The sequence below is a fragment of the Mesoplodon mirus genome (assembly GCF_964341445.2).
Source record: "Mesoplodon mirus genome assembly, chromosome: 1".
In the NCBI taxonomy this organism is placed as follows: Eukaryota; Metazoa; Chordata; class Mammalia; order Artiodactyla; family Ziphiidae; genus Mesoplodon; species Mesoplodon mirus.
Genome location: NC_138976.1, coordinates 1,520,462 through 1,544,450, shown reverse-complemented (window position 1 = coordinate 1,544,450; position 23,989 = coordinate 1,520,462). Strand labels below are relative to the sequence as shown.

The 23,989-nt window shown below is 59.6% G+C and overlaps 1 protein-coding gene and 1 long non-coding RNA gene across 2 annotated transcripts in view; one reads left to right on the top strand and one right to left on the bottom strand.

Annotated features, from left to right (window-relative positions):
* Positions 1-1,663, bottom strand: part of QSOX2 (quiescin sulfhydryl oxidase 2) — a 28,700-nt gene extending 27,037 nt beyond the window's left edge. The window contains exon 1 of the mRNA XM_082617245.1: positions 1,296-1,663. Coding sequence (XP_082473371.1) covers positions 1,296-1,626 — 331 coding nt within the window. The 5' untranslated portion in view covers positions 1,627-1,663. The remainder of the gene's footprint in view (positions 1-1,295) is intronic.
* Positions 1,664-2,861: 1,198 nt separating this feature from the next.
* Positions 2,862-7,325, top strand: LOC309813291. Its single transcript, XR_014295476.1, has 4 exons — positions 2,862-2,937; positions 5,289-5,966; positions 6,499-6,634; positions 6,865-7,325. It is a non-coding gene; the product is annotated as an uncharacterized lncRNA (long non-coding RNA).
* The last annotated feature ends 16,664 nt before the right edge of the window (positions 7,326-23,989 follow it).

Genomic DNA, 23,989 nt, shown 5'->3' with positions numbered 1-23,989 from the left:
CCCACATTTTAATTGACCTGTGTTTCTGCCGCCCAATGACAAAAGAGAATTGCAAAGTCCTCTGTTTGGCGTCAAAGCAAAGGCTTAAAAAAAAATAACCTACTAAGGAGTAAAATGTCCGTTTCATAGCCTCTGATTTCAGTTCTGACCATTGCCAAACACTAGGGACTCAAGAAAACATTAGATCAAAGAACAGACCCTCTAGAATCAACAGGCCCCAACACCCTAAGGCAAAAGGAGATGCATCTAAAAATAATCATTTACAATCGTGCACAAAAGCCCTATTCAGACTTTTTTAAAGTTTCCTTACGAGTCTGTCTAGATATGAAAAAAATCACAACAGGGTTGGATGTAAAACTAAAGTGCAGGAAGAGAACCCAGCAATTTGGTACTCTCTTGCCCACTGAAATACATAATTAGAGGTCAGCTCAACCTCAGCCAGAGCCCTGCCAAACCTCGGTCTTGCTGGAGACCAGCTCCCACTGCAGAGCACTTCGCGTTCCGTTCTGCAGCGCGGCCAGCCTGCAGGGAGGCCGCAGCACAACGCCTGACTGGCTACAACTCTGCCGTTTACAGCCGACAGCTCGGCGACTGAGTAGCGATGTGCAACATGACAAAGGTGCCAAACATCGATAAACTGTGGGAACATAACCAGAAGTTTGGTGGGTGACAGATTTATCCAAGGCTGCATGTCCATGAACAAGGAACCAACCAATGAAATGCTTTGAAGGTCTTTTTCTGCTTCTACAGAGAAGTCTCCAGCGTAGTTGGACATCTATGTTGTGGACACTCTGAGTATCCACCATATGCTCAGCTAACCAAACCTAAAGAGGATGAAGAAGGACTCACAGGGAAAGCGGCCTGGAAAAGGAATGGGGATCCTCAAAGAATGAGGAGTCTAAGGACTGGAGTGGAATTACCGAGGCTGGGATGCACGTCGGGACACAGCTAGGAAGAAGGCCTGGGGCGTTACTGAAGGTCTTAGGGACTCAAAACTAGGGGTCTGGAGAGCTAGGCGATAATGGGGAGGCCTCCCTGTCCCCAGCTGTGGAGTGAGGGCTGGAGGAGAAGGGTTCTTGTCATTCTGACTTGACACGGCTGACTTCCCAGGATCTCACCGGTCAGATGGGGGATACACCCCGGGGTGCAGGCCAGCGGCGGCCTATGCGAGGTGCCCCCGTAGGGCAACGGGAAAGGGGCCTGAGAGGCTGCCGCGACCCGGAGGGGAGAATCCGGGGGTCGCAGGTGCCAGGCCGAGCGGCCGGGGTCGAGTCCCACGCGGGGGCGCGCCTCACCTCGCACGTCCCCGGCCAGGGCCCGCCAGGTGGGCGCGTAGCCGATGCAGTGGCCGCACCACGAGGAGTAGAACTGCACGAGCCACGCGGCGGAGCTGTTGGCCGTGGCCCCGCGCACGCTGCCGCTGTCCAGCACCCACACGGCGTCCTCGCCCGCGCGGTACAGCCGCGCCGCGCCGCCCGCGCCCGGCCCCGCCGCCGCCGCCAGCAGCACGAGCAGCGGGGGCAGCCGCGAGGGCCGCGCCGGGGGCGGGCGCCGGACTCGGGCCTCCATTCCCGCCGGGGCTCCCGGGCTGCGCGCCGCCAACACCGACGTCCCGGCCGCCGCCATGTTGGGAGCGCCGCGCCACGCCTGACCTTTCACACCGGCAACCGCCGTCAAGTGCGCCGCGCGCGCCCGGCCCCTCCTCCAGCGCCCGGCCCCGCCCCCACCGCCGGAGACCAGGCCCCGCCCCCAGCTCCGCCCACGCCCGGCCCCGGCTCCCAGGCGCCCCTCAGTCCCGTACCCTGAGCGCCAGGCACCGACTCGCCCCTCCTCCAACCTCCTGGTCACGCCTCCTGCCCCCGCCCCTGAGCTCATGGCCCCTCCCCAACCGCCTGGCCGCGCCTTCGGACCCCGCCCCCTCGTGTCAGGCTCCGCCCCTCCATGCCCCGCCCTTACTCTCACCGCCTCCGCAGACACACCCCACTCCCCACCCCAAACTGGGATGGGGTCGCCAGATTTAGCAAGTGAAGGTACTGGACGCTCAGTTAAATGTGAATTTCAAATAAACGGAGAGCCGTTTTTTTGTTTTTGGGGTTTTTTTCGAGAGTTGTTTTGAAGTCTAAGTATGTATCATACCTGAAATGCAAATTTAATGGGACATACTTAGACTTCAAAACGATCCGCTGTTTAAGTGAAATTCACATTTTACTGCGCGTCCTGTGTTTTCTCCGGCAACCCTACCTGCGGCTTCAGAGGGTCTGCAACGCTGACCTTGACTTTTTAATATGGTATTTTAACTCATAAAATGTAACAAAACACCCGCACAAACTCAGATGTGTTACAGAGGTAAGTTTTAGAACGTTCAGGGGTGAGTTCTCCGTGCACCTAGGAAGTAAAGATTCCTATGGCTTGTTTGCTCAATCTAACAGCAGACCTGTTTTTTCAATTGCTATTCCTAATTGTTTTATGCATATCAAGATTTTCTCTGAACTGTGTGACCAAAACAGAAAAGAAAGGAAGTGGACAACAGAGCGGACGTGAGTCAGCATCCGTCATCCCTTGGCCTGGAAGGTCAAATTCTCACATTCCAGGCCACCTCATTCTTATGCGTGATTGTTAAATATGTAAATGGTATGATCTGAACACAAACTACATTTATAGCAATGCAATCCTCTCTCTGCCCTTTACATTGTGAGGTTTGTCTGAAAAGAGCTTTGTTGTTTTTGCTTCAGACAAAGGTCAGAAAACCCTGGATAAGATGATCCAAACCAAAGGGCCCCCAGACGAGGCACTTCCGCCCCCTCCCCACTCATTCTTCCTGCCTTCCTTCACTAGCATTTGCTGGGCTTCTGCTCCACACCAAGCCCTGGAGACAAAGCCAAGCCCAAGTGCCCCTGGGTCTGCGTTCCAGGAGAGAGACCCAAAACAAATAAACAAGTAAGGTGAAGTTAAGTGCTATAAAAATCAGTAATCAGTAAAGCAGGGCGGGAGGAGGGGGCTGTTGCACACACTGGGTCAGGAAGTCCTCTCTGAGAAGGAGAGAGTGGGTGAAGGAGGTGAGGAGAGGCAAGCAGCCCAGGCAGAGGAACTGCATGTGCAAAGGCCCTGAGGCAGAAGGGGCGAGCGTGTTGGAAGGACAGCAAACCAGGGGAAGAGAAGACGCTGGAGAACCTTGAGGGGCCATCGCCGCCCTCCAAGACACAGAAGGGCTCAGGCAAGGGGCGGGCGGTGGTGCTGGTGAGAAGGGTTAGACTTCGGGTATGTATGAAGGTAGGACACATGGTGGGTTAAATCCAGGGTATGCGACAAAGAGGTCACATTTGCCTGCCGGGCTTTGGCCGGAGCAGCTGGAAGAATGAAGCTGCCCTCGGCTGAGATGAAAGACTGCAGGGGAGGGGATGGGAGAGCAGTGCAGAGGTGAGAGTGGAGATCAAAGTTGGCCTGGCCCTGTTGAATTCCAGAGACCTTTTCAACATCTGCGGTTGGTGTCGGGCTCCTAGTTGGCTGCGTGAGGCTGGGGCTCAGATGGTAAGTCGGGGCTGGTTGAGGTCCCCACAGGAGGAAGCGAGAGGGCTGGCCACATGCTGAGCCCTGGGCCTGCGGCTGCAGGGCTGAGCAGAGGAGGGAACAAGAGGAGCAGTGGCGGGGTGGGGGGGGGAGAGAAGGCAGAAGAACGTGTGGAGATCAAGACGGAGCGGCGAGTGGATTTGGTCTGGGGGGTTGGCTCATCACCCCCCCCTTCAGGCTGGGAGGGATGGCCACGAAGTCCTATGGTGACTGCTGAGCAAACAGACCAGGATCTGGTCATGCAGTTGGCAAAGATGGTCAAGGCCAGGCTGTCGGGAAGGAGTCTAGGTCTCACCTGTACACCTGCTTCACTCTTCTAGGAGGGGCTTAGCTTTTTTTTAAATTTATTTGTTTGTTTTTATTTTTGGCTGCGTTGGGTCTTCGTTGCTGTGTGCAGACTTTCTCTAGTTGTGGTGAGCGGGGGCTACTCTTCACTGCGGAGCGCGGGCTTCTCGTCGTGCCTTCTCTTGCTGTGGAGCACGCAGCCTTTGTAGTTGTGGCACGTGGACTCAGTAGTTGTGGCTCACGCGCTCTAGAGCACAGGCTCAGTAGTTGTGGCTCACAGGCTTAGTTGCTCCACGGCATGAGGGATCTTCCCGGACCAGGGCTCGAACCTGTGTCTCCTGCATTGGCAGGCGGATTCTTAACCACTGCGCCACCAGGGAAGCTCGAGGGTCTTAGCTTTTGCACACTGTCTTGATCTGCTCAGGCTGCCGTAACAGAATGCTGCAGACCGGGCAGCTTAAACAAAAGACATTTATTTATTTCTCACGGGCTGGACGTCCGAGATCAGGGTGCAGGCATTGTCAGTTTCTGGTGAGGACTCACTTCCTGGCTGGCAGACGGCCAGCCGCTTCTCGCCTGTGCTCACCTGGCCCTTCCTCTGTGCTGTGTGTGGACAGAGGAGAAGGGGCTTTCTGGGCTCTTCTCGTAAGGTCACTAACCCCATCGTGGGGGCCTCACCCTCATGACCTCATCAAACCCTGATCACCTCCCAAAGGTACCTCTTCACACCATCCCATTGGGGCTTAGGGCTTCAACATAGGAATTCTGGGGGGAACAAAATTCAGGCCTTAGGAGACACTCAAGGCCACTTGGAAGGACCGTGCCCCTTCCCTCCCCAGGTTCAAGTCCCACTGTCCCTCACAGCTCTTTCTTTAGGCCTTGTGTTCCCATCCAGACACTGAGGGGGTTGGAGGGGAGGTCTCTGGGACCCCTGCTCTCTGGGGCAGCCAGTGGGCCTATGTGCTGCTTTAGCGCAGTGCTGGGAGGCTGCACTGTAAAAGCGACGCCAGTTTCTCAAATCCAAAGGGCCTCTGGCCCTAGAACACACGATTGATTTAATGACAAGTTCTTAGGAACAGCATGCATTGATTGTACAATGCAGCCAAATGCAGAAACAGTCAACCAAGGGGGTGGGGTTGTGTCTGAGAAGGGTAAAAACTTTCGAGGATTAGCCAGGCCCTGCTTCCCTGCTGAAGCCCGGCGCCCCCTCCTCGGCACCCTCCTCAGGTCTGCTCCTCCTCCCTGCTGGAGAGCCACGTGCACTTCGGGGCACTGAGACCCAGCCCAGCAATTGTATGTGCTGCTAGTGGGGCGGCACGTATCACAGATAATTCTCGGATTTGTGAGGCGCACTCTGAGTTCAAAGGGACTGAAATGTCGGCAAGGTTTGCATCTTAGAGCTGATGAAATGCGATGTTGGCATTCCTGTTTTACAGAGGGGAAAACTGAGGCTCGGAGAGCCGAGTGCCGTGGTTAAGGATGCGTGGAACGTAGGTGGCAGAGGGACTCTCAACCCCGGGTGCCCCCAACACCTGGGGGGCCAGCCCGTTCTGACGCCGGTGACAGAGGCAGAACCCCCTTCCCAGCCCTGAGTCTCCTCCCTGGTCATCATCCTGGTCACGCCAGCTAGTGTCCGGCTGAATGGACGTGAGCCCTGGAGGGCAGGGCCAGCTGTCCCTTCTCTGAGCGCCCCCCAAGATGGGGGAAGTTCTGCACGAGGGTGAGGGAAGAAGTGGGCAGACAAACTCCACCTGCAGCCCCGGCTCCAGAGCGGGCGCCGCCTTCCACACCCCTTCAGCCGGCGTTTGGTGTCGGGCTCAGCTGGTTAAGGACACCAGCCAGACACCAGCCGTTCTCCGGAAGACTTACAAGGAGGATTATTCCTGAGTGCTTGCCACGTGCCGGGGATGGAGCCTGGCGGGGACAGGCTCTCCTCTGTGTCCTCACAATGACACGGTAAAGAGGGCAGTGACGGTAGTCATGGAGGCATGGGGGCGGGTGTCCCTGCCACCCCCCCAGGAAGTAGAGCAGGACTTAGGACGTGGCTCCTATAGCATAATTAAATGCCCACGTGACCACCTGGATGGACACGGCTGCTGGAAAGGCCCCTCCAGGTGAGCAGCAGGCAGGGGTGGGGCGCAGGGAGCTCCCGAGGGAGGGCCAGGGGTGCAGGGTGTCCGTGTGTGTGTGTGTGTGTGTGTGTGTGAGATTCTGCCCTTTCCCCTCAGCCTGCAGTCAAGTTTTGCAAACACCACTCTTGCTCCCAGCTGTGCTCACGGGGTGTCAGGGAGGAGACTTTGCTTGGGGCAAAGGGGACAATGGTTGGGGGACAAATGCAGAGGAGCAGCTTGGCATTTGATGGCTGGCATAGGGTGGGTGGATAAGACAAGGGACGGGGGACAAATGTGGGACTTGCAGCCCCTCTGGGACCTCGCTGCTGAAGGGAAGCCAGCGGGTGTGGGATGGGACTCCCTGACTGCTTGTTGAGCGCTCGACCGACAGCCTTGTCCCCCAGCTGCAGGCCAACCTGACCCCGGGGCCCCAGCTCCCTCTGGAAGGCCAGTGTGCTTGCCTCCTGCCCGGTGGGAGCCAGACACCCCGGGCATAGGAAGGCACCATCCCAAAGGATGCGGCGTGTTGCTGCAGGTGTGCGGCCGTCACCCCCAACCACTCCCGTGGCATTCATCTGTATGTTATAGAGAGGCTGTTATGGCTGCGCAGGGCAAAGCACCAAAAGGACTCGTAAAGCTCGTCTGATGATTTGGGGTTTAAAGCGCTGGAGGTGAGTTTTGGGCATTTTATGCAGGAGGGAACAGCTGAGTGGGGGAGCTGAAGGAGACAGAGCCCAGGAAAATTCCATGAGGGGTTTAACGGAGAAATAATCATTTCCTATGAAAGATAATGACTTCTCTGGAGGCTGGTATCAAGATTTATTGGCCCAAGAGGTTACAGGGATTGGAGCCAAGGTGAGACCTTGGAGGGAGTAATCTTGAAATTGAAGTCTTGCCCCAGGTCAATACATCTGAGTGCCACAGCCCTCAGCTCTGCACACATGACGTCGGCTGAGATTAAATGCATCCAACACCTTCGGTGGACGTACTTCCTCCTCCGGCCGGTCATTTTACAGCCCCGTGCTCCCTGGATCCAGCTGTCACAGGAAGGCGAGGCCAGGGTTTTCATGAGTCCCCCTTGACCAGACTCCCTTCAAGGGTGAGGGGCCACGGGCTGAAAAATGACTCCAGGGGCACAACAGCCTGCTGGGCACCCCGGGAGGCCCTCTGTCCAGCTGCAGGCGTGGCCACACATCACACAGAGCCGTCAGCCCCAGCCCATAGCGACCAGACCTGAGACTATCGAATTTGAGGCAAATGTGCAGGGTTTCGATGTGGGAGATTTATGACCATGCCAGACGTGTGTGCGTAAAATAACGTAATTTGTCTCACACGGCCTCGTAAAGCCAAAAGGGTCAGCAATAAATAGAAAAAAATAAAAAATTACAGAATAATTTGTCAGAAAACTAATAGGAAATCAATAGGAAAGCTGTAGTTCAAAATTTCTTTTGAAATTGTGTACTTGGAGAATGAACACACATTTTCCCCCATGGACCCAAACTTCTTCTGTGCTCTAAGGTGGGCTTGGGAATATCGGGGGGGAAATCAGCATGAACTCTCGTAGCTGGTGCTTCCCGGGACCATGACCCTGTTCTCGGCGAGTTGGAGGTGTGACGGAGGCTGGGCTGGTGAGCTGGTCCACCCAGACCTGAGAGTCGGCCCCAGAGGCTGGAGCCTGGTGAAGGGCTGTAGGGGGCTCCTGCCTTCACACAGGGACCCTGCAGTATTCTATGGGGTCTGAGAGGCAGCCCCTGGGAGCTTTGCCAGACCAGCTTTGGAGATGCTGCCCACTCAAAACTACAAGCGTATGAAAGTCTGGGTCTCCCCAGGGTCCATAAATGTAGTTAAGTGAATGAGTCCCTCTCCTAAAGCTGGATAAGCAGCAGGACATTTTAAGCCAACACACCGTTTGCTTGATTCCCCGTCAAGCAGGTATTTTCCAACTTGAGAATTGTAGATGGAGGATGGATGGACGATAGATATAGTTGATATAGGTAGACGACTGAGAGATGATATAAATGATAGATGATAGATAACTAAATAGATGATAGATGAGTGATCGTTGATGTAGATGACAGACAGGCAGAGAGATTGCTGTAGGACATTGGAAGTAACTTTCAAGAGATCCAAGCACAGTATAAGTGAGCCCCATCTCAAGAAATCCTAACCACATCAGAAGTTATAAAAGAACTGATTGTTGGGCTCATTGAAAAGCCACTTTTCCAAATGCACAGACGATACAATCCAGGTCAAAAATATTGAAAATACTGAAATGAGAGACCCCCCATCAGGACAAGTATGTTGAGGAGATACTGCATTGGTTTCTAGTGAATTCCCTGGAGCACAAGCTCAGATGTGTTCTCACATTAGAACCAACACACACACTATCCAGCTTTCTGCTCATCCTGAGGAAGGCGGGGCACGGGCCCCCACTGTGGCCGCAGACAACACTCAGGGAACTGGCAGACAGGATACCAGGGCCGGCCACTGTCCGAGTCTGTGCCCTGGCGCCTGTGCTTCTGCAGGGCTGCTCCGGATGAGGGGTGAGCTGGCTGCTGGGACCCCTCAGAGCCCATCAGCGGCTTGTGGGACGGCTGCTGTGGGTAGAGGTCGGTGCTGCGGTGGCCTGTCCTTCAGCCCGTGAAGGTCAGGTGCCCTGGTCCTTACACTGAGCCAGTCCCAGAGCCACCCTGCCCAGCCTACTGAGGCCCCCGTCCCTGAGGGCCTGCACCCAGAGGTCTCGCCTTGTCCTCTCAGCTCAGCCTCTCCCCAGTTCCTTCCCACAGGAAATCATCTTTATGCTTGAATCAACATTAACTTCCTGGACGCCTGCCTGAGTCTCGTGCTCAGAAAGGCAGGCACTCATCAGGGGACACCTGGAGGCCCGTGTGGCCCGAGGGACGTCCCTGTAGGAGCACCTCGCGCAGGGGCCCACATGCCGAAGCCCTTGGAACCCTCCGGGGCCTCGCTGCATCGCAGAGGGCTCATTCGATGGCCAGCCAGGCAACGGGCTTTTGTTTCTTCCACGAGGCATCCTGAGCACCCTCGGGGAGGCCGGGGCCCACCCACCCCCAGAGGACAGGCCGGAGGGTTGGCTGGCCACAGGTGAAGTGACCTTCTGCCCCTGAACTGCCACCTCCTCTGATCTGCACACAGGGGACACACACTGATCTCCCAGCCCCAAGTAATTGGCTGGACACCATGGAGGCACCAGGCCCTTGGCCTTCATAAGTCAGAAGCAGGCAAACATCTCCATGGATGGTTTCCCAATGAGGCAAAGCTGAGGTGCGTGTCGGTGCAGGCGTGACCCCAGACTCAGCACCTGGCCTCCCCGACCCACCAAAGCCTTTCTCTTGGCCTTTGCTGAGGCCCACGGCACCCTGTCCTGGCACGTGTGCTCCAAGTTGGAAGGGGGGCCGCTGGACAGCAGTGGTGCCTCCAAGGGCTGGTGGGGTCCCTGCGAAGGCCACTCTTGGGGGACGAGCCCCTTTCCAGGATGGGGGCTGCCTTCTGCGTCCTCACCCCCAGCTTGTCACTTTGGGGTGCTCAGATTAGAGTCTGGCAGGTGGCCAGCCCTGGAGGACTTTGAAGCTTGCTAGGAGGAAAAAGGGCCTCCCGGGGCCATTTTAATCAAGATGGAAGGGAAGGAGGTGGTGCCAGTGCGGGGTCATCAGGAAGCTCTTGATGGCAAAAGCAGCTCCGCTTCCGCCCACCCCAGGGCCCCCGGCCCCTGCCCCAGATGACTGAGCCTGGGCCAGGCCCCTCTCATCTGCCAGGAGAGGCTCTTCTGCTGCACACCGGAGCCAGTAGCCCCGAGGCCAGGCCTGCGGGAGAAGGCCAAGCTGTCCCGGCCGGGAGAGCAGCCCACGCCAGTCCTGAAGGGGGGTGCCCAGCAGCTGGGTGGCCACCCATGCACCACCCTCTGTCCTCCAGCCAGGCCGGCCTATCTGCCCTGTCTCCCTGTGCCCTACAGCGGCCCAGGGATGGTGGCGCCCCCATCCCCATTCATTCAGCAGATGAGGAAACGGGCTCAGAGAGGGGAGGACACACCTGGGCCAGTGGCACAGCTGGGACTGTGCCAGAATCTGCCTGTGCTCCTCCCACTGGGCCAGGGCCGCTCTGGCCTCTGCCCACAGCCCTGTGGGCCGGCCAGCAGAGCCGGGCCCCGCCGGTGCCCCCAGTGTCCCCTCCCCTCCTCCCCTTGGCAGGGCCAGGTGTGCAGGGCCCAGCGGCTGTGACACAGTGGCCACGCAGCACAGGAAAGGCTTTTAATGGCGAGCACCAGGACCAGGGCTGCCCCTGACCACTCACTGCGGGACTTGCGGGTTCTCGGGGCTCCTCTGGGGGCGGTGGCTGCCAGGGCTGCCAGGCCTGTGCGGTGTCGGGGTGCGCGGGGGGTGCGAGGAGGCCTGGGCGGGCCCCTCCGGCCGCTGGCTTGTCCCAGGGCCCTCCTCCCGAGTGGCCTTGACTTCGGGGCTGGAACTCTACGAGAAACAGCACAGAGCGAGCTGGCCCATCTCCTCTTAGGAAAAGCGGGAGGCAGGCTTCACAGGCAGCAGGCGTGGCAGGGCGGCCGGAAGCACGGTGGACAGCGCGCTCGCGGGGGTGGGCACCAGGCTGCGACAGGGGGTCTTTGACTCGCAGGAGCCCCACACCCTGTTGCTGACAGTCCCCATCAGGTGCAGACATGAGGCCCAGAGCTGGGGGGGTCCTTGCCTGAGGACGCCCAGGTCCCTGAGCTGGAACCAGAAGAGGGGCTGTGGAACCCGGCAGCCCTGGGCCCCCCTCCTGCAGGCTGTCCTGGGGCAGGCAGCACCTTGGTCTGGTGGTCAACCGTGCAGGTTAACAGCGCAACTGCTAACCTATCCCAGCTGCGTCACAGAGTCCAGTCCACTCCACCCTCCCCCCGCCAGGTGAGACCGTTGGCATCCCTAACTTACAGGAGGGATGCTCAGCCTGGGGACAGGCGCCCGACCTGCATCCACACGGCCTCCTTCCCGCGACAGCAGCAGGAATGGGGAGTGGGAACCAGGGCGCCCTCACGGCTCTGGGATCCCAAGGGGCTGGCCTCTCCGAGGAGCCCAGGCCGTGCTCTCTCCTGCCTCGGCCCCTCCTCCACCACCGCCCCCAGGAGCTGAGTAAAGCCCTGGCCCCGCCCCTGCTCCAGCCTCATCCCCCCTTCCCCCCGGGCCCCCCACCTCCGGGCCTGGAGCACCTTCCAGCCACTGGGGGTCTGGTTCCTCCTCCAGGGCCCGGCCAGGGCCGCCTAGTTCAGGAAACCCACTTTGCCGCCCGTCCCGCCCTCCACCCGACCCCTCCAGAGTCCCTTTCCACCCTGGGTCACGGATGTTTTTACAAGGGACTCGCACATTCCCACAAAGCAGCCGGGTGACAAGCGTTTCCTGGCCAGAGGCTGAGCCCCCAGGCCAGGTGAGAGCACCCACCTGAGGCAGCCTGCTCCGGGCCTGAAGCTCCTGACGCAAGAGAGCCGTGGACCTCTGCAAGGAGAGGATGTCCTTCTGCTGCTGCAGGAGAAGCTTCCTCTCTTGGTGGGAGAACAGGTGGATGTGGCGCAGGTACCAGGTCTCCCTCTGAACCAGCCGGAGGAGAAAACGGCGGCACGACCCCCCGGCCCGGCACATGCTGGATGGCGAGGAGTGTCGGGGGAAAGCCCGGCTCTGGCGCCGTGCGGGGACCCTCCCTGTGCCCCTCCAGATGCCCCTGCCCTTCTCACCCTGCTCAGCCGGGAGGCCCCATGCACTCTGGCCCTCTCTTGGGTTTGGCCAACAGGAGTCTCCGGCAGGAGGGGAGGCGGGCGTTCCCCGGGCGCCCCCAAGCGAGGCTGGCACAGGCTGGCTGCACCCCTGCCCTAACCCCTACAGCCCTCCCTCGCCAGGTGCTGGACTCTGTCCGTTTGCTGAACCATCCCTGACTCGCCCCTGCCGTGTCTCTGACAGCACACCCCTCGGCAGAACCTCCCTGCCAGGAGCACGCCCCCCGTGGGAGGTGACAGCCGTCACAGGTCAGAGGAGGAAACTGAGGCTCAGCAGGGCTGGGTCCCCCGCCCCAGTGGTCAGGGGCCCAGACCCAGAGTCCACCAGTGTCTCCTCCTGCAACACAGGACCCCAGGGTCACCACCTCATGTGATAACTGGACCCCTTCTGAGGCCTCTTCGCAGTTCCCTGCCGTCCTCCCATTGCCCACTCTGCCTGGAACGCCCCACGCCTGCTACCCCACCTCCCCGGTCCACACAAGTCATCTAGGATGGAGGTCAAGTCCGCCACCACCCCTCACTTCCCAGCTGAGGGTCCCCAAGCAAGGCCAGCCCCAGCCCCAGTTTCTTCATCTGTATAAAGAGCATGACCACCAGCCTCCACCCCACAGAGTGTCAGGAGACCAAAAGGAAAGGACACCAGTGCAGTGGCCCCTGACCCCATTTTCCAGTTGAGGAAACTGGGCTCAGAGCAGCTGGGAATCCCCTCTGAGGTCAGGCACACCCAGCCCGGTCAGTGCTGGCTGTGCCAGCCCCTCCGGCAGCCCCACGAAACACACACTGCTGTAGATTTCCCATAATGAGGCTTGAAAAGGCCCAGCCACTGTGCTCACGTTCCCAGCCCCAGTAGGGCAGCGGGACCCCCCTCGGTGTTGGCCCGGGTGGATCCAGCCCTTACCAGCTCCCGCTCAAGGTTGCTGAGGGCCTGGTGCTGCTTCTCTGCCGAGGCCACCAGCATTGCATAGCTGCTGGTGCTATTCAGATACCTGGGAGAGGAGATGGACTGACTGCTGACCTTGGGTCCAGCAAGCAGGTGTGAAAACCGCATGCCTGGCGAGGTCTGGCGGTCCAGGTGGACCTGGCATGCCCTCTTCCCACAGCAGGGCACTGGGAGGAGGCGGCCGTACGTGGGCAGGCGGGGAGCCCCGGGTGGTCTGAGCACCCCAGCCCAGGCTGTCAGTCTTCCCACCCCTCACGACCACCTTTGGGCCTGAGAGAGGAAGGGAGGGCAGGTGCCCCCGCCCAGCCAGAGGGCCCTTTGGGGATGGAGGGGGCAGCCATCATGGAATAGAAGACCCACAGCCTGGCATGATCGTAAACTGCCGGTGATCTAACTGGAAGGAACTATTTGGAGACCAATACAGGAATATCACGAAGCTTTAAAAAAATGCTTTCTCGGGCTTCCCGTGTGGCGCAGTGGTTGAGAGTCCGCCTGCCGATGCAGGGGACACGGGTTCGTGCCCCGGTCCGGGAAGATCCCACATGCCGCGGAGCGGCTGGGCCCGTGAGCCATGGCCGCTGAGCCTGCGCGTCCGGAGCCTGTGCTCCGCAACGGGAGAGGCCATGACAGTGAGAGGCCCGCGTACCGCAAAAAAAAAAAAAAAAAAAAAAAAAAGTCCATTCTCACTGACGACAATTCCACTTCCAGGAATTTACCTTAAGGAAATCGCCTCTGGGATGGTCACATCTCACGACACAAAGTTGGAGACACCCCCGGAGGTCCAGCTATAGGGGCTGGCTAGGGCGATTGTGTTGTCTCTACGAAAACTCAAGTTACAAACAATATGTGCGTCTATTCCCAATGCTGTTTAAATAGCCATGTGTGCATTTGCGTCAACAAGAGCTGTCAAGACAGACTGGAAAATGAGCAGAGATTATCTCAGAGAGGTGGGACTATGGGTGGTCTTACTGTCTCTGTATTCACTTTTCGGTACTTCCCCTCTTACCTAACTTTCTGTAAACGCCCATCACGGTACGCAGCAGCCCTTTGCCCGGAGGACCGCGGCGAGGACCGCGGGCGGGGGCCGGCGCGGCGCGCATGCGCTCACCCTCGCCGATGCTCCAGCCAGGCCAGCTCCGCGCGCGTCTTCTCTTCGAGCGCCTTCTCGCGCAGGCGCAGCAGCGCGGCCTGGTGCAGCGCGCGCAGCTCCTCTTCCCGCAGGCTCTGCTCTGGCATCTGGAACGTGAAGTGGCGGAGCTGTGAGGGCGTCACGCTCTGAGGCCTCGTCTGGCTCCACTGCGGTGGGGCAGACGACCGGGCTGCGTCACCACCTCTGAGCTTCCAGGCCGCTTGGAGACCAGTCTCACCGAGTGGGAGCAGCACGCATCCCAGGGAAGAGGCTGCCGCCTCCAGGGAGCCTTCCCGGACTGGCTGCCTCATTCTTCGCCATGTCACGCCCCCCTTCCCGTGGCAGGGTACCACCCCGCCTCCCGACTGTTGGCTTCCGAAGGCAGGGCGGGGTTCTCATTGTCTTGGCCCTGCGCCCAAGCCAGGCCCTTGTTTGTGCTCTAGAAGGGTCAGGAAAGGCTGGGCCACCCTCCCTGAAATGTACCACCAGCACTGTCCCGGCCAGCCCAGCCCGAAACACCTGTTGAAATGCCCGCCCGTCACCTGTCACCGCAGGCGTGAGGAAGGGGCTTGAGCAGATGTCAGTTGGAAGGGTGGGTGGTACCCACGGCAGGGAGAGCCTCCCTCAGCCCAGGACCTGCACTGGAGGCCCCTGGGTGCAGGCTCTAGGAGAGGTGGGCCTCAACACCTGCTGGCCCCAGGCAGCTGAGGGAGGGTTGGGTCTGATACCCGGTGCCGGTGCCACCGCTGGGTCCCACTAGCGTGCCCCTCCCCCCGGGGCCTCTCCTGTACCTGGAGGATGGGGTTGTCCCAAGGGTAGAGCCTGGCCAGGGGCAGCTGGGAGGGGGTCTGGTCTGGTTTCCGTTCCTGCACAGGCTCTGAGGACAGAAAGCAGGCGTGGTCGGGTCACGTAGGGGCTCCAGGGGCCTTTTTTTTACAAGAGGACCTCACAGAGCTAGGATGTCTGGGCTGCCTAATGCCCACACTCCACACACACATAACCTTCATGCCAAATCTTCAAGAGGCCATGAAACAGAGCAGGACCCTATGGTCCTTCCTCGCCATGTCCTTGGCCTGCCTTTTGCGTGTAGAAAAACTTTTGTCAAAGAATAAATTTAATCAGAGAAGTGAGAAAATGTGGAAGCAAAGGAAAGTAGTCAAACAGGACAAAATAATAATAGTTTAGTCATTAAACAAATTTGAGGACCTTTAGTTCTTCCTCAAGGGCTATAGATCATATTCTGAGCCGTATCCTGTGAGCTGTCTTATAGATACTGAAACCCCCACCAGGTGGAAGAAGTTAACTACGCGAGGACCAGGCTGTAGCCATGACATAAGCTGCCGCAATTCTGAGAACTGGCCACCACTGAAGACTAACTGTACATAAAACAATCACGGGCTTCCCTGGTGGCGCAGTGACACTCCTACTGCAGGGGGAACGGGGTTCAATCCTGGTCTGGGTAAGATCCACATGCCATGCAGTGTGGCCGAAAAAAAAAAAAAAGCTTTTGCCCCTTGAGAGGCAATGGGGAGTTGGCCTTTGGACATGAGTCTGCCTTCTCCCCCCAGTTGCTGGCCTTTGGGATAAAACAACCTTTCCTTTCTACCAACACTTGTTTCTCGGGTATTGTCTTTTGAGGGGTGAGCAGTATGAGCTTGGACTCGGTAACAAAAGAATTTGTCTCCAGCAGAACAGCGCTCCCTGAAATGTTAAAGGAGGTCCTTCAGGCAGAAGGAAAATGATGCCAGAGATGAAAATCTGGGTGACCGCAAGGAATGAAGAGCACCAGAAATGGAAAAAATACATATATATATATATATATATATGCACACACATGTACACATATACACATACATACACATATGCATATACATACGTGTGTGTATATATACATACAGATAAATATACTGATATATAAATTTTAAAAGATTGTTGAGTGTTTAAAACAATAACAATGTATTGTGCAATTATAAAATAAAGTAAAATGCATGACCACAATAGCCTAAAGTCCAGAAAAAAAGAAATGGAGGGCTGTAAGGGCCTCCTACACTAGGTGAGCCGGTGGAATGTCACGTGAAGGTGGACCACAGGTACCACTGTAAATCCTAATGCAACCACTAAGGTAAGTTATAGCTCATAAGCCATCAGCAGAGAGAAAATGGAATCATAAAAACAAACCAAAAAAAAAACTCGTTTAATCCAAAAGGCAGAAGAGGGGGAAAAAAAAGGACAGTTGAGACAAAAGAAAATAGCAAGATGATAGACTCAGAGCCTGACAATACTGATAATTCTGTTAAACGGAAATAGCCAAGCATTCTGGTTTAAAGGTGGAGATTGCCGGATTGGATAAGACAAAGAGCAAGATCCAGTTAGGTGCTGCCTGCAAGAAACACACCTGAGATACAAAACCACACCTCAGTGAAAAGTGGAAGGCTGGAAAGGATAGACCAGCCAGCGCTAGTTATGGGGAAGATGGAGTGGCGGATAAGTAGCAGACACAGCAGGCTGCAGAGCAGAGCGGGTCACTGGGGACAGAGAGGGTTCTTCCATAAGGAGAGTTTTTGTGGTTTTTTTTGTTTTTTTTTGCGGTACGCGGGCCTCTCACTGTTGTGGCCTCTCCCATTGCGGAGCACAGGCTCCGGACGCGCAGGCTCAGCGGCCATGGCTCACGGGCCCAGCCACTCCACGGCATGTGGGATCTTCCCGGACCGGGGCACGAACCCGTGTCCCCTGCATCGGCACTGCGCCTCCAGGGAAGCCCCCATAAGGAGAGAAGTTTAAAGGAATCACTTCACCAAGAGCGCAGGACAATCCTAAATGTTGACGTGCCTAATACCAGAGTTTCTTTTCGAGAGCACATGGAACATCCGCCAAGATAGACCCGCATCTCAACATATTTAGGCTCATATGACCACAAGGAAATTAAACTGGAAGCCAATCGCAGGAGCAAAGCCTCACGGGGAAGTGACGTGCCCGGCTGGGGCTGCGCTCACACCGTCCGCCCCCACCGGCTCAGCCAGGGCTCACACTCCCAGAGGTCTTGCTGCGCTGTCCCTACAACCTGCATATAAGGGACCCCTATTTGCCAACACACGATGCAGTAAGGGGAGCTGAGCCGGATATTCACGGGGCCAGCACTTGGGAGGCCTCAGGGAGAACCTCTCAGAGGGACAGAGGAATGGAGGTGGGCGTATTGGCAAACCTGGGGGGAGTGTGGGGTTGCCTGTTCCCCAAGGGGCAGGGACAGGCTGTAACCAGGACCTGGGGGAGATGGTGACGGCCACCCTGCAGGTCTGCCCAGAGCAGGGCCGGAGGAGCCGAGGCCCTCTCTGTCCCAGAGCAGGGCAGACGACCCACCCACACTCTTCCTTACTCGGCCACAGCCCCACTGTTGGGCTGTTTCACTGCGTGTCTAACCGAAAGCTTTCTTGCTGTCATCCAGGCTCACTGCCCCCAGGTTTGGGTGGGTGGGGATGGTGGCCCGTGCGTGCCCTTACGAGCAGGAAGCAGTGCTGCCCGATGGTCAACCACACAGTTCTGGCATCAGACACACTTAGTTTCAAACCCCAGGTCCACGCTCCCCATGTGGCCGTGGGCAGGTCGCCCCATCACTGGGCCTCTCTGTTGGGTGCCTGACCCAGCCGCCCCCTCGGGGCCCACGCGGGGAGTGTGCTGTGCCGGCTGCTGCGTGGCTGGCTCTGAGGACTGTCACCTGCCTGAGCTGACTCGTCCGCCCCACTCTTTCCTTCCTCGGGACTCAGAGAGGGCGCGGCCACGTCTCCACCCGGGCGTGGGTGTGAGCTGCCGGGTGAGGAAGCGCTGCGGCTCACACTGCCTGTCTGAGACCCCACCCGGCCCCCCCTCTACGCTGGGAGGGGGCCACACCTGGGTCTGGCTGTCACGGTGCTCCCAGAGCTCTGCAGCTCCAGGTCCGCACACACCTGTGGCTGCTCCAGCTCCAAGGCCATTCCTGGCCTGGCCTGGGTCGAGTGTTTCTCCATCAGCCGCTGGGAGGGCAGGAAGATGGTGTGTGTTGTGGAGTGGGGACCAGGCAGCCTCACAAGCAGTGGGCCAGGCGGGGTCCCAGGGAAGCGCCCAAGGCCGGGCAAGTCTCCAACCTCAGGGGCCTCATTTGTCCATCCTCCATGGGGGGCCGACAGACCCTCCCTGCCCCCCAGAGAGGGCTGGACATGGCAGGGGTGGGGGTTGGGTGGCAGGTGCCTAGCAGAGGGAGCACGGCCAGGCCTGGAGCACCACCTGTGGGATGGGATGCAGGGGGGTGCAGTGCGGCTTCATGGACACCTGGGAAGGAAACCACAGCTCTGCATTCCGCTGCTGTGGCCACAATTACTCAGCAGGTGGGATGCTGGAAACAGGCAGAAGGGGAAGGAAGAAAGGGAAATGAAACGGGGCCAGGTGTGCACACACACACGTGCACAAGCATGCACATGCTGCCTGGGGTTTGGTTGCTCTCCTGGGAAGGCCTCCCTAAATGTACTGTGAATACATCCCATGAACAGTCCCTGGACCAATGACCCAGAGAAGAAAGAGTTACTTCCCAGAAGGGTCGTCACATGCCGCTAGATCACACATACCCTGTCCTCGCCGGGGCTGGGTACCATCTTCCCCTTTGCGGGGCACTGCTGGGCCGGGGGGCTGGGCAGAGGGGGCTCGGAGGCTCGGCCCCTTCCCTTCTGGGGCAGACCCCCCGGGACCCTCACACCCCAGCTCCTGAGCTCAATGGAGAGCCCGAAGCTCAGGTGCCCACAAGCCCGGGACACGGGCAGGTGGGAGGCCCAGGCTGTCATCTGTCACCCAGCCAGGGGTCCCCAGGACACTCGTGGAAAAAAAGTCCTGTTTCTGCTGTAAAATGGGCGTCCCCTTCAGCCTGTCCTCCAGCCTCTGCGGGCAGCTGTGCTCTGCCCTCCGCGGCACACCCTCCCCAGCCTGGCCCGTGCTTTCCGCCAGCCTTCCACAGGCTTGGCCGGGCAGCAGGGCCAGTGCTGCCCCTTGGCAGGGAGTGGGGCCAGCCTGTGGCAGCCCCGGAAGGGTCGGCCGGCGGACTTCCAGCCCATGTCTCAAGAGCAGCTCCCCCAGGGCCTCCGCGTCTCCCAGACCTCCAGCTCCGCCTCCTGCCGCAGAAGGGCCAGCGCCTGTTCCTGCTTCCGCCCGTCCAGCTGCGCGGAGGGCCCAGCCTCAGGGCTCCCCGGGCCCCCCGCCTGCTGCCCCCCCGGCTCCCTGGCAAGTCCTCAGCTCAGAGGGCAGGCGGTGCCACCTCCAAGAACAGGACCCTTTTCGGAGGGTCCCCCGGAAGGACCCCTCCGTCCAGCCCACCACCTTGCTCCCCTGCCTGCGGCCTCCCGCCTCGGCTGGGCCGGTCCCAGGGCTTTCTCCCTCTCCAGGCTCTCTTCCCTCCCTCTGATTTCTACAGTTCCCTGCCTGGGGCCTCTGCCGCTCAGCCAACCCCCAAACAGAAAGGGCCTAAAGGTGACACACCTTCAGGGACTCCAGAAAGCTCAGGGACTTCTGCCGGGTGTCGGACAGCAGACCTGCAGAAACCACGAAAAGGGGCGGCTGAGCGGCCTGCCCTCACTCAGCCTCAGCACTGGGCCTGCAGGAAAACACGCTGGGGAGGGTCCCTTTCCTGAACCTCCAGGGAGGGTGGGCAGGCCTGCAGCCTGGGAGGGAGGGAGACAGAGGCTGCTGCATCGCCCCACCCTCCCAGGTGGGGAGGGGATCGCCCTGCCTGACCCTCGGCCACACTCCTCTGGGAGCAGGGACCCCAGTCTGCAGACAGGTGACCAGGGCCAGGAACACAGGCTTTGCTGCCAGACAGGCCTCAGCTCACCACGCATCTGCTGGGTGACCTGGAACAAAGCGCTAGCCCGTCAGAGCCTCCACGGGGACATCCCTGTAGTGAGGTGATCTAACACCTGCTCAGCACGGGTAGCCGTTACGGTTGCCCTAATTCCGATCACAGCCCAGTGGGTACGTGGTGACACAGGCGGAGGGTCACAGCCCAAGGCCTCCCTGGGATCTCTGGGACTGTCCAGAGTGCGGGCACAGAAACCTCAGGCTCCCCAAGGGCGGCCGAGGCCTTCTGTTCCCCTTTGGTGGCTCCGAGGACCCATCCTGGCCCTGCGGAGGCTGCCTAGGTCAAGGCGGGGGTGGGGGTGACTCCATAGTCAGAGGGTGGGGCGGCCGGCGGGCTCCCTCCTTGCCCCGCCCTCCATCTTCTCTGCCAACCCCAGTGACAGCCGTCAGAGGAGGGCACGCAGGACGGCCACTCCCTCCTGGTGGCTCTTGGACAAGCTCCTGGGTCGTCACTGGCTCGTGTGCCGAGAAGGTAACTTCCTCCCGACTGTGCCCTCCTTCCCAGAGCAGAGTGGCTCAGCTTTCCACACTAGAGCGGCCAAAGAGCTGTGAACATGGCTAAACCTGCTCCTGGGCGTTTCCACGGCCGCTGAGGAAACTCTGAAGCACCGAGCCCAGGGGAGGGGCAGGGGCTCTGGCCACCTAGTGTGCTGAGCGCTCGGGGTGACGCTTGGCGTGCTCTTTCCTGCTCCCAGCTGACTGGCCACGTCGGGAAATGAAGACACTTTGCAGAATTCCTTTAAGGTGTCTGTTCTGAGCTGCAGTTCCCTCGAGAAGGGAAAACTCCTCCCTTGCTTTTGTCTGTGGCCCTCGAGAGAGGGTGAAGCTGGAGAAGGTGCCCGGTCCCGCACCGAGTTCCCACTGACCCTGCTCCAGGGGCCCAGGAGCTTCAGAGACCTGAGGCCCCCAGCGCTTCAGCCCACAGAGGGGAGTTTGTGGTCATCTGTGGCCAGGCTGGCACCCCCGACAGGTCACCAGGGAGACACGGGCTGCATGTCCCTGAGCTCTGAGCTGTGACCCAGGAGAAAGCAAGCCATCCCCAAGGGGGGCGTGGCCCTGGCTGGCTGAGCAGCTGGCAGTCACCCTGCTGAGCAGAGGATGGTAGTGGCCTTGCTCCCCAACTCTTGAGAGCAATCGGGGAGGAGCCCCAAGAATCCAGCACGACCTGCCCCCCAAGAGCGTCTGGTGGCCGTGAGGGTTAACACACACCTAACATGTGGCGGTGAGGCTGAGGATGAGGACAGGTGTGTTCCCGGTGATCGGGCTGTGGTCGGGGAACCCCGGCCTCAAACCAGAACGAAGCCGACGGGGCCCCGCCTGGGTGTGAGGCCGCCGTGTCTGAGGGCCAGAGCCTCCCTGTCTGACCACAGCCGGCAGCTGCCCGTGCCGCTTACATTTAAACTCAAGGGAAACAAAAATGTAAAATTCCACTCTTCGGTGGCACTGGCCACGTCCCAGTGGCTTCACAGCCACATGTAGCTGGTGGGCACCATATCGCAGAGCCCAGAATTGAGACCATTTCTCTCATCGGAGAAAGTTCTCTGGGACACACTGCCGCCAGCGGTGAAAGCTGGAGCCTGGCCGACTCATCTGGGCTCGAATCCCTGCTCTGCCAGTTACTGGAGGGAGGTGACGGGTGCTTCTCCGAGCACTGGGTTCCTCCTCCGTGAAGGTGGGCGTGAGGGTGGGACCTGCCCCGAGGTAGGGTGAGACCAACGAGACGTCGTGTGTGACACGCAGTGCCGGGCCCAGGGGCCCTCGGGGCCCTCAGGAGGTCATTCATGCTTTCAGCGAATATTCCCCAAGTACTCCCGGCCTGGCAGGCACTGTTCCAGGAGCCGGAGCTGCCACGAAAGCCAGACTCTCAAGTTCCTGTGGGCCACAGAGACAGAGGCACAAACACGAGTCTCACTCCCACCAGGCACACCGAGCAGCAGCACCTGACCCAGCCCAAGTGCTCCCTGGGAGGCTTCCTGGAGGAGGCGTCTGGCGGGAGCGCTGTGCAGGCACCCTGGTCTGTGCTCACTGCTTGGCCTCGGGCTCCTGAGATCCTGCTCTCAGCCACTCCAGGCAGGAGCAGCTCAGATTTCAGATGATTCTTTGGGGCTGCCTGTAGCCTCAGGATAGAGAGACCCTGTCAGAGAATTTCAGTCCACAAATGCACTGAGAGGGGCGCTGCCCAGCCCTGTCCAGAGGACGGCGTGAGGGCAGCTGGGGCTCCAGCCCTTCACGCAGGAGGGCCTGAGGGCTGAGAGCCCGTTGTCCAGCCACCTCCCCGCCTCCCTGCAGCCAGAACTGGGAGAGCAGCTGTTTTTTCTGGAAGATCGGGCCCTGGGCCTTCTGGGGCTCATGGGGGGACGAAGGGGCCTTGCCGACAGCTCCGCCCACTCAGACCTCAGAGGCTCCTGGAGGATGTCCTCATGGGAGCGGCAGGGGGGGAGGGAGCAGCGCTCTGCCCCGTCTCTTTTCCCTGGAGGGCACAGCAGGGGTGGGTGGGCCCCCTGGTGGCCAGCCAGGCACCCTCCCACCAGGCCGCTCCTTTCTCAGGAGGGCTAGGGCCCAGCCCCTTGCCCGGCCAAGAGGTACCCCTGGGGAAAGGGCAGCTCTGCACAAAGGGGTTGCCGACCTCAGTTTTCGTTTGCCCTTGTCCTGGTACCCAGGCTACCACTCGAGGGGGTGAATCATGGGAAAGCTCGCACCGTCCCCACCCCTGATGTGTGGTCCACCATCCAGGGACTTTGTCCTTTCAACCGGCAACTGACGGTTCTCCCCTTAGGGATGTTGAGAGGATGCGCTTCTCTGCCCTCACCATGGGGTCCAGGCGGGGCTGCCTGTCCCCCGAGGCGCTGTACCACCTCCCTGCCGCCACCCTGGGCATCGCCTGCCCGCCCTGCGTGGGTGGACACAAGTGCCCGGGGCGCACGTGGGCTGTGCGTCCCAGGAGGAAGCAGTGAGCTGGCGCTGGGGACCAGCAGGAGTGAAAGCCGAGGGCACTGCAGTGCTCAGCCCACCGGCTTCTGTCTTAGCTCCCTGAGTCCCCGCGTTACGCCATTTTACAGACAGGGCGCAGCTGATGGTCCAGAGGGGCCAGGGCTGCCCGAGCTCTCCCAGCTTTCTGGAACAGACGGCGGTGCCCAGGTTCCCGGCTCCAGCTCAGCCAGAAGGACGGAGAGGGGTGGATAGAGACCCGGCATCTGAGCCCAGGCCCTGGTCCCAGCCCGTCCCTGGGCGCCCCAGGCAGCTCACTGCCCCTCACTGGGCCGTACTTCCTGGACGAGGAGGGGCTGGAAACGTCTACCCTCTTCTGGGTAGATTCTTCCCCTGGGTACTTATTGGCCAGGACCTGACGTGCTATGTGTTGTCACGTGTGTGTCTTCTGACCACCTGCCCCACCGTCCCCAAAAGGCAGGCACCTCGAGGGCCGGGCCTGGTGCCCAGTCAGTGCCAGGCTCAGCAGGTGCTCAGCGAGCTTGTTCTGAATACAGGGAAGATGAACCAAGAAACGAGGGGGCTCCCCAGCAGCCCCTCCCCATGCTGGGAGAGTCTCCCAGAGCGAGGGGCAGGGGGATGCGGTGGCACAGAGCCTCCTGCCTCAGAGGGCCCGGGGCCCCTTCTACACACACATGCGCGCGCGCGTGTGCACACACACGCACGTGCATGTGTCCAACAGCACACATACACCCCACCCCGGTGGGCTTGAGGAAGCCTGGTCTGCAGGACCCCTTGAGGGCTTTGGCCCAAGCCCCTCGCCCTGCCTGGCCTGAGGGCCCTCTGTCTTCCAGGGAGGGGCAGGTGTCTGCCAGGGAGGCCGCTGCCGGGCAGCCCCTTGGGAAGCTGCTTGTCCACGAGGGGTCTGCCACACCCCGTGCTGCAACCCCAGGTCTGTGGGACGCCAGAGCCCAGGGCTGAAATTCCTCCCTCCGCTCCCCTCACCCAGACACCCGGGGGAAACCCGGGGCTTCTAACTGCCCCCGGGCCTTTCGCAGGCCACTGACCCCACACGCCTCACTGTCCCCCTTGTGAGATGGGCGACTCCAGCTGGCCCCGTAAGGAGGTGCAGGTTTTATCTGGGGCTGCTCCTGAGGGGGGCAGGGGTTGGGGTTTGTTCCGAATGCCCCTGCAGTGCCGAATTCTCCTACAGACAGACGTGAGCGCGTTTTATTCCTGCTCTTAAAACTTTTGAAGAAAACCAACTGAAAAATGAGGCTTAAACGGCAAATCACATCCCAGGCCTTTCAGAGTAGTGCTCGGTCCCCAGCACCGTGCCAGGGACCTCCAGCTGCCCCCTCCCTGAGCCCCCACTGGACAGA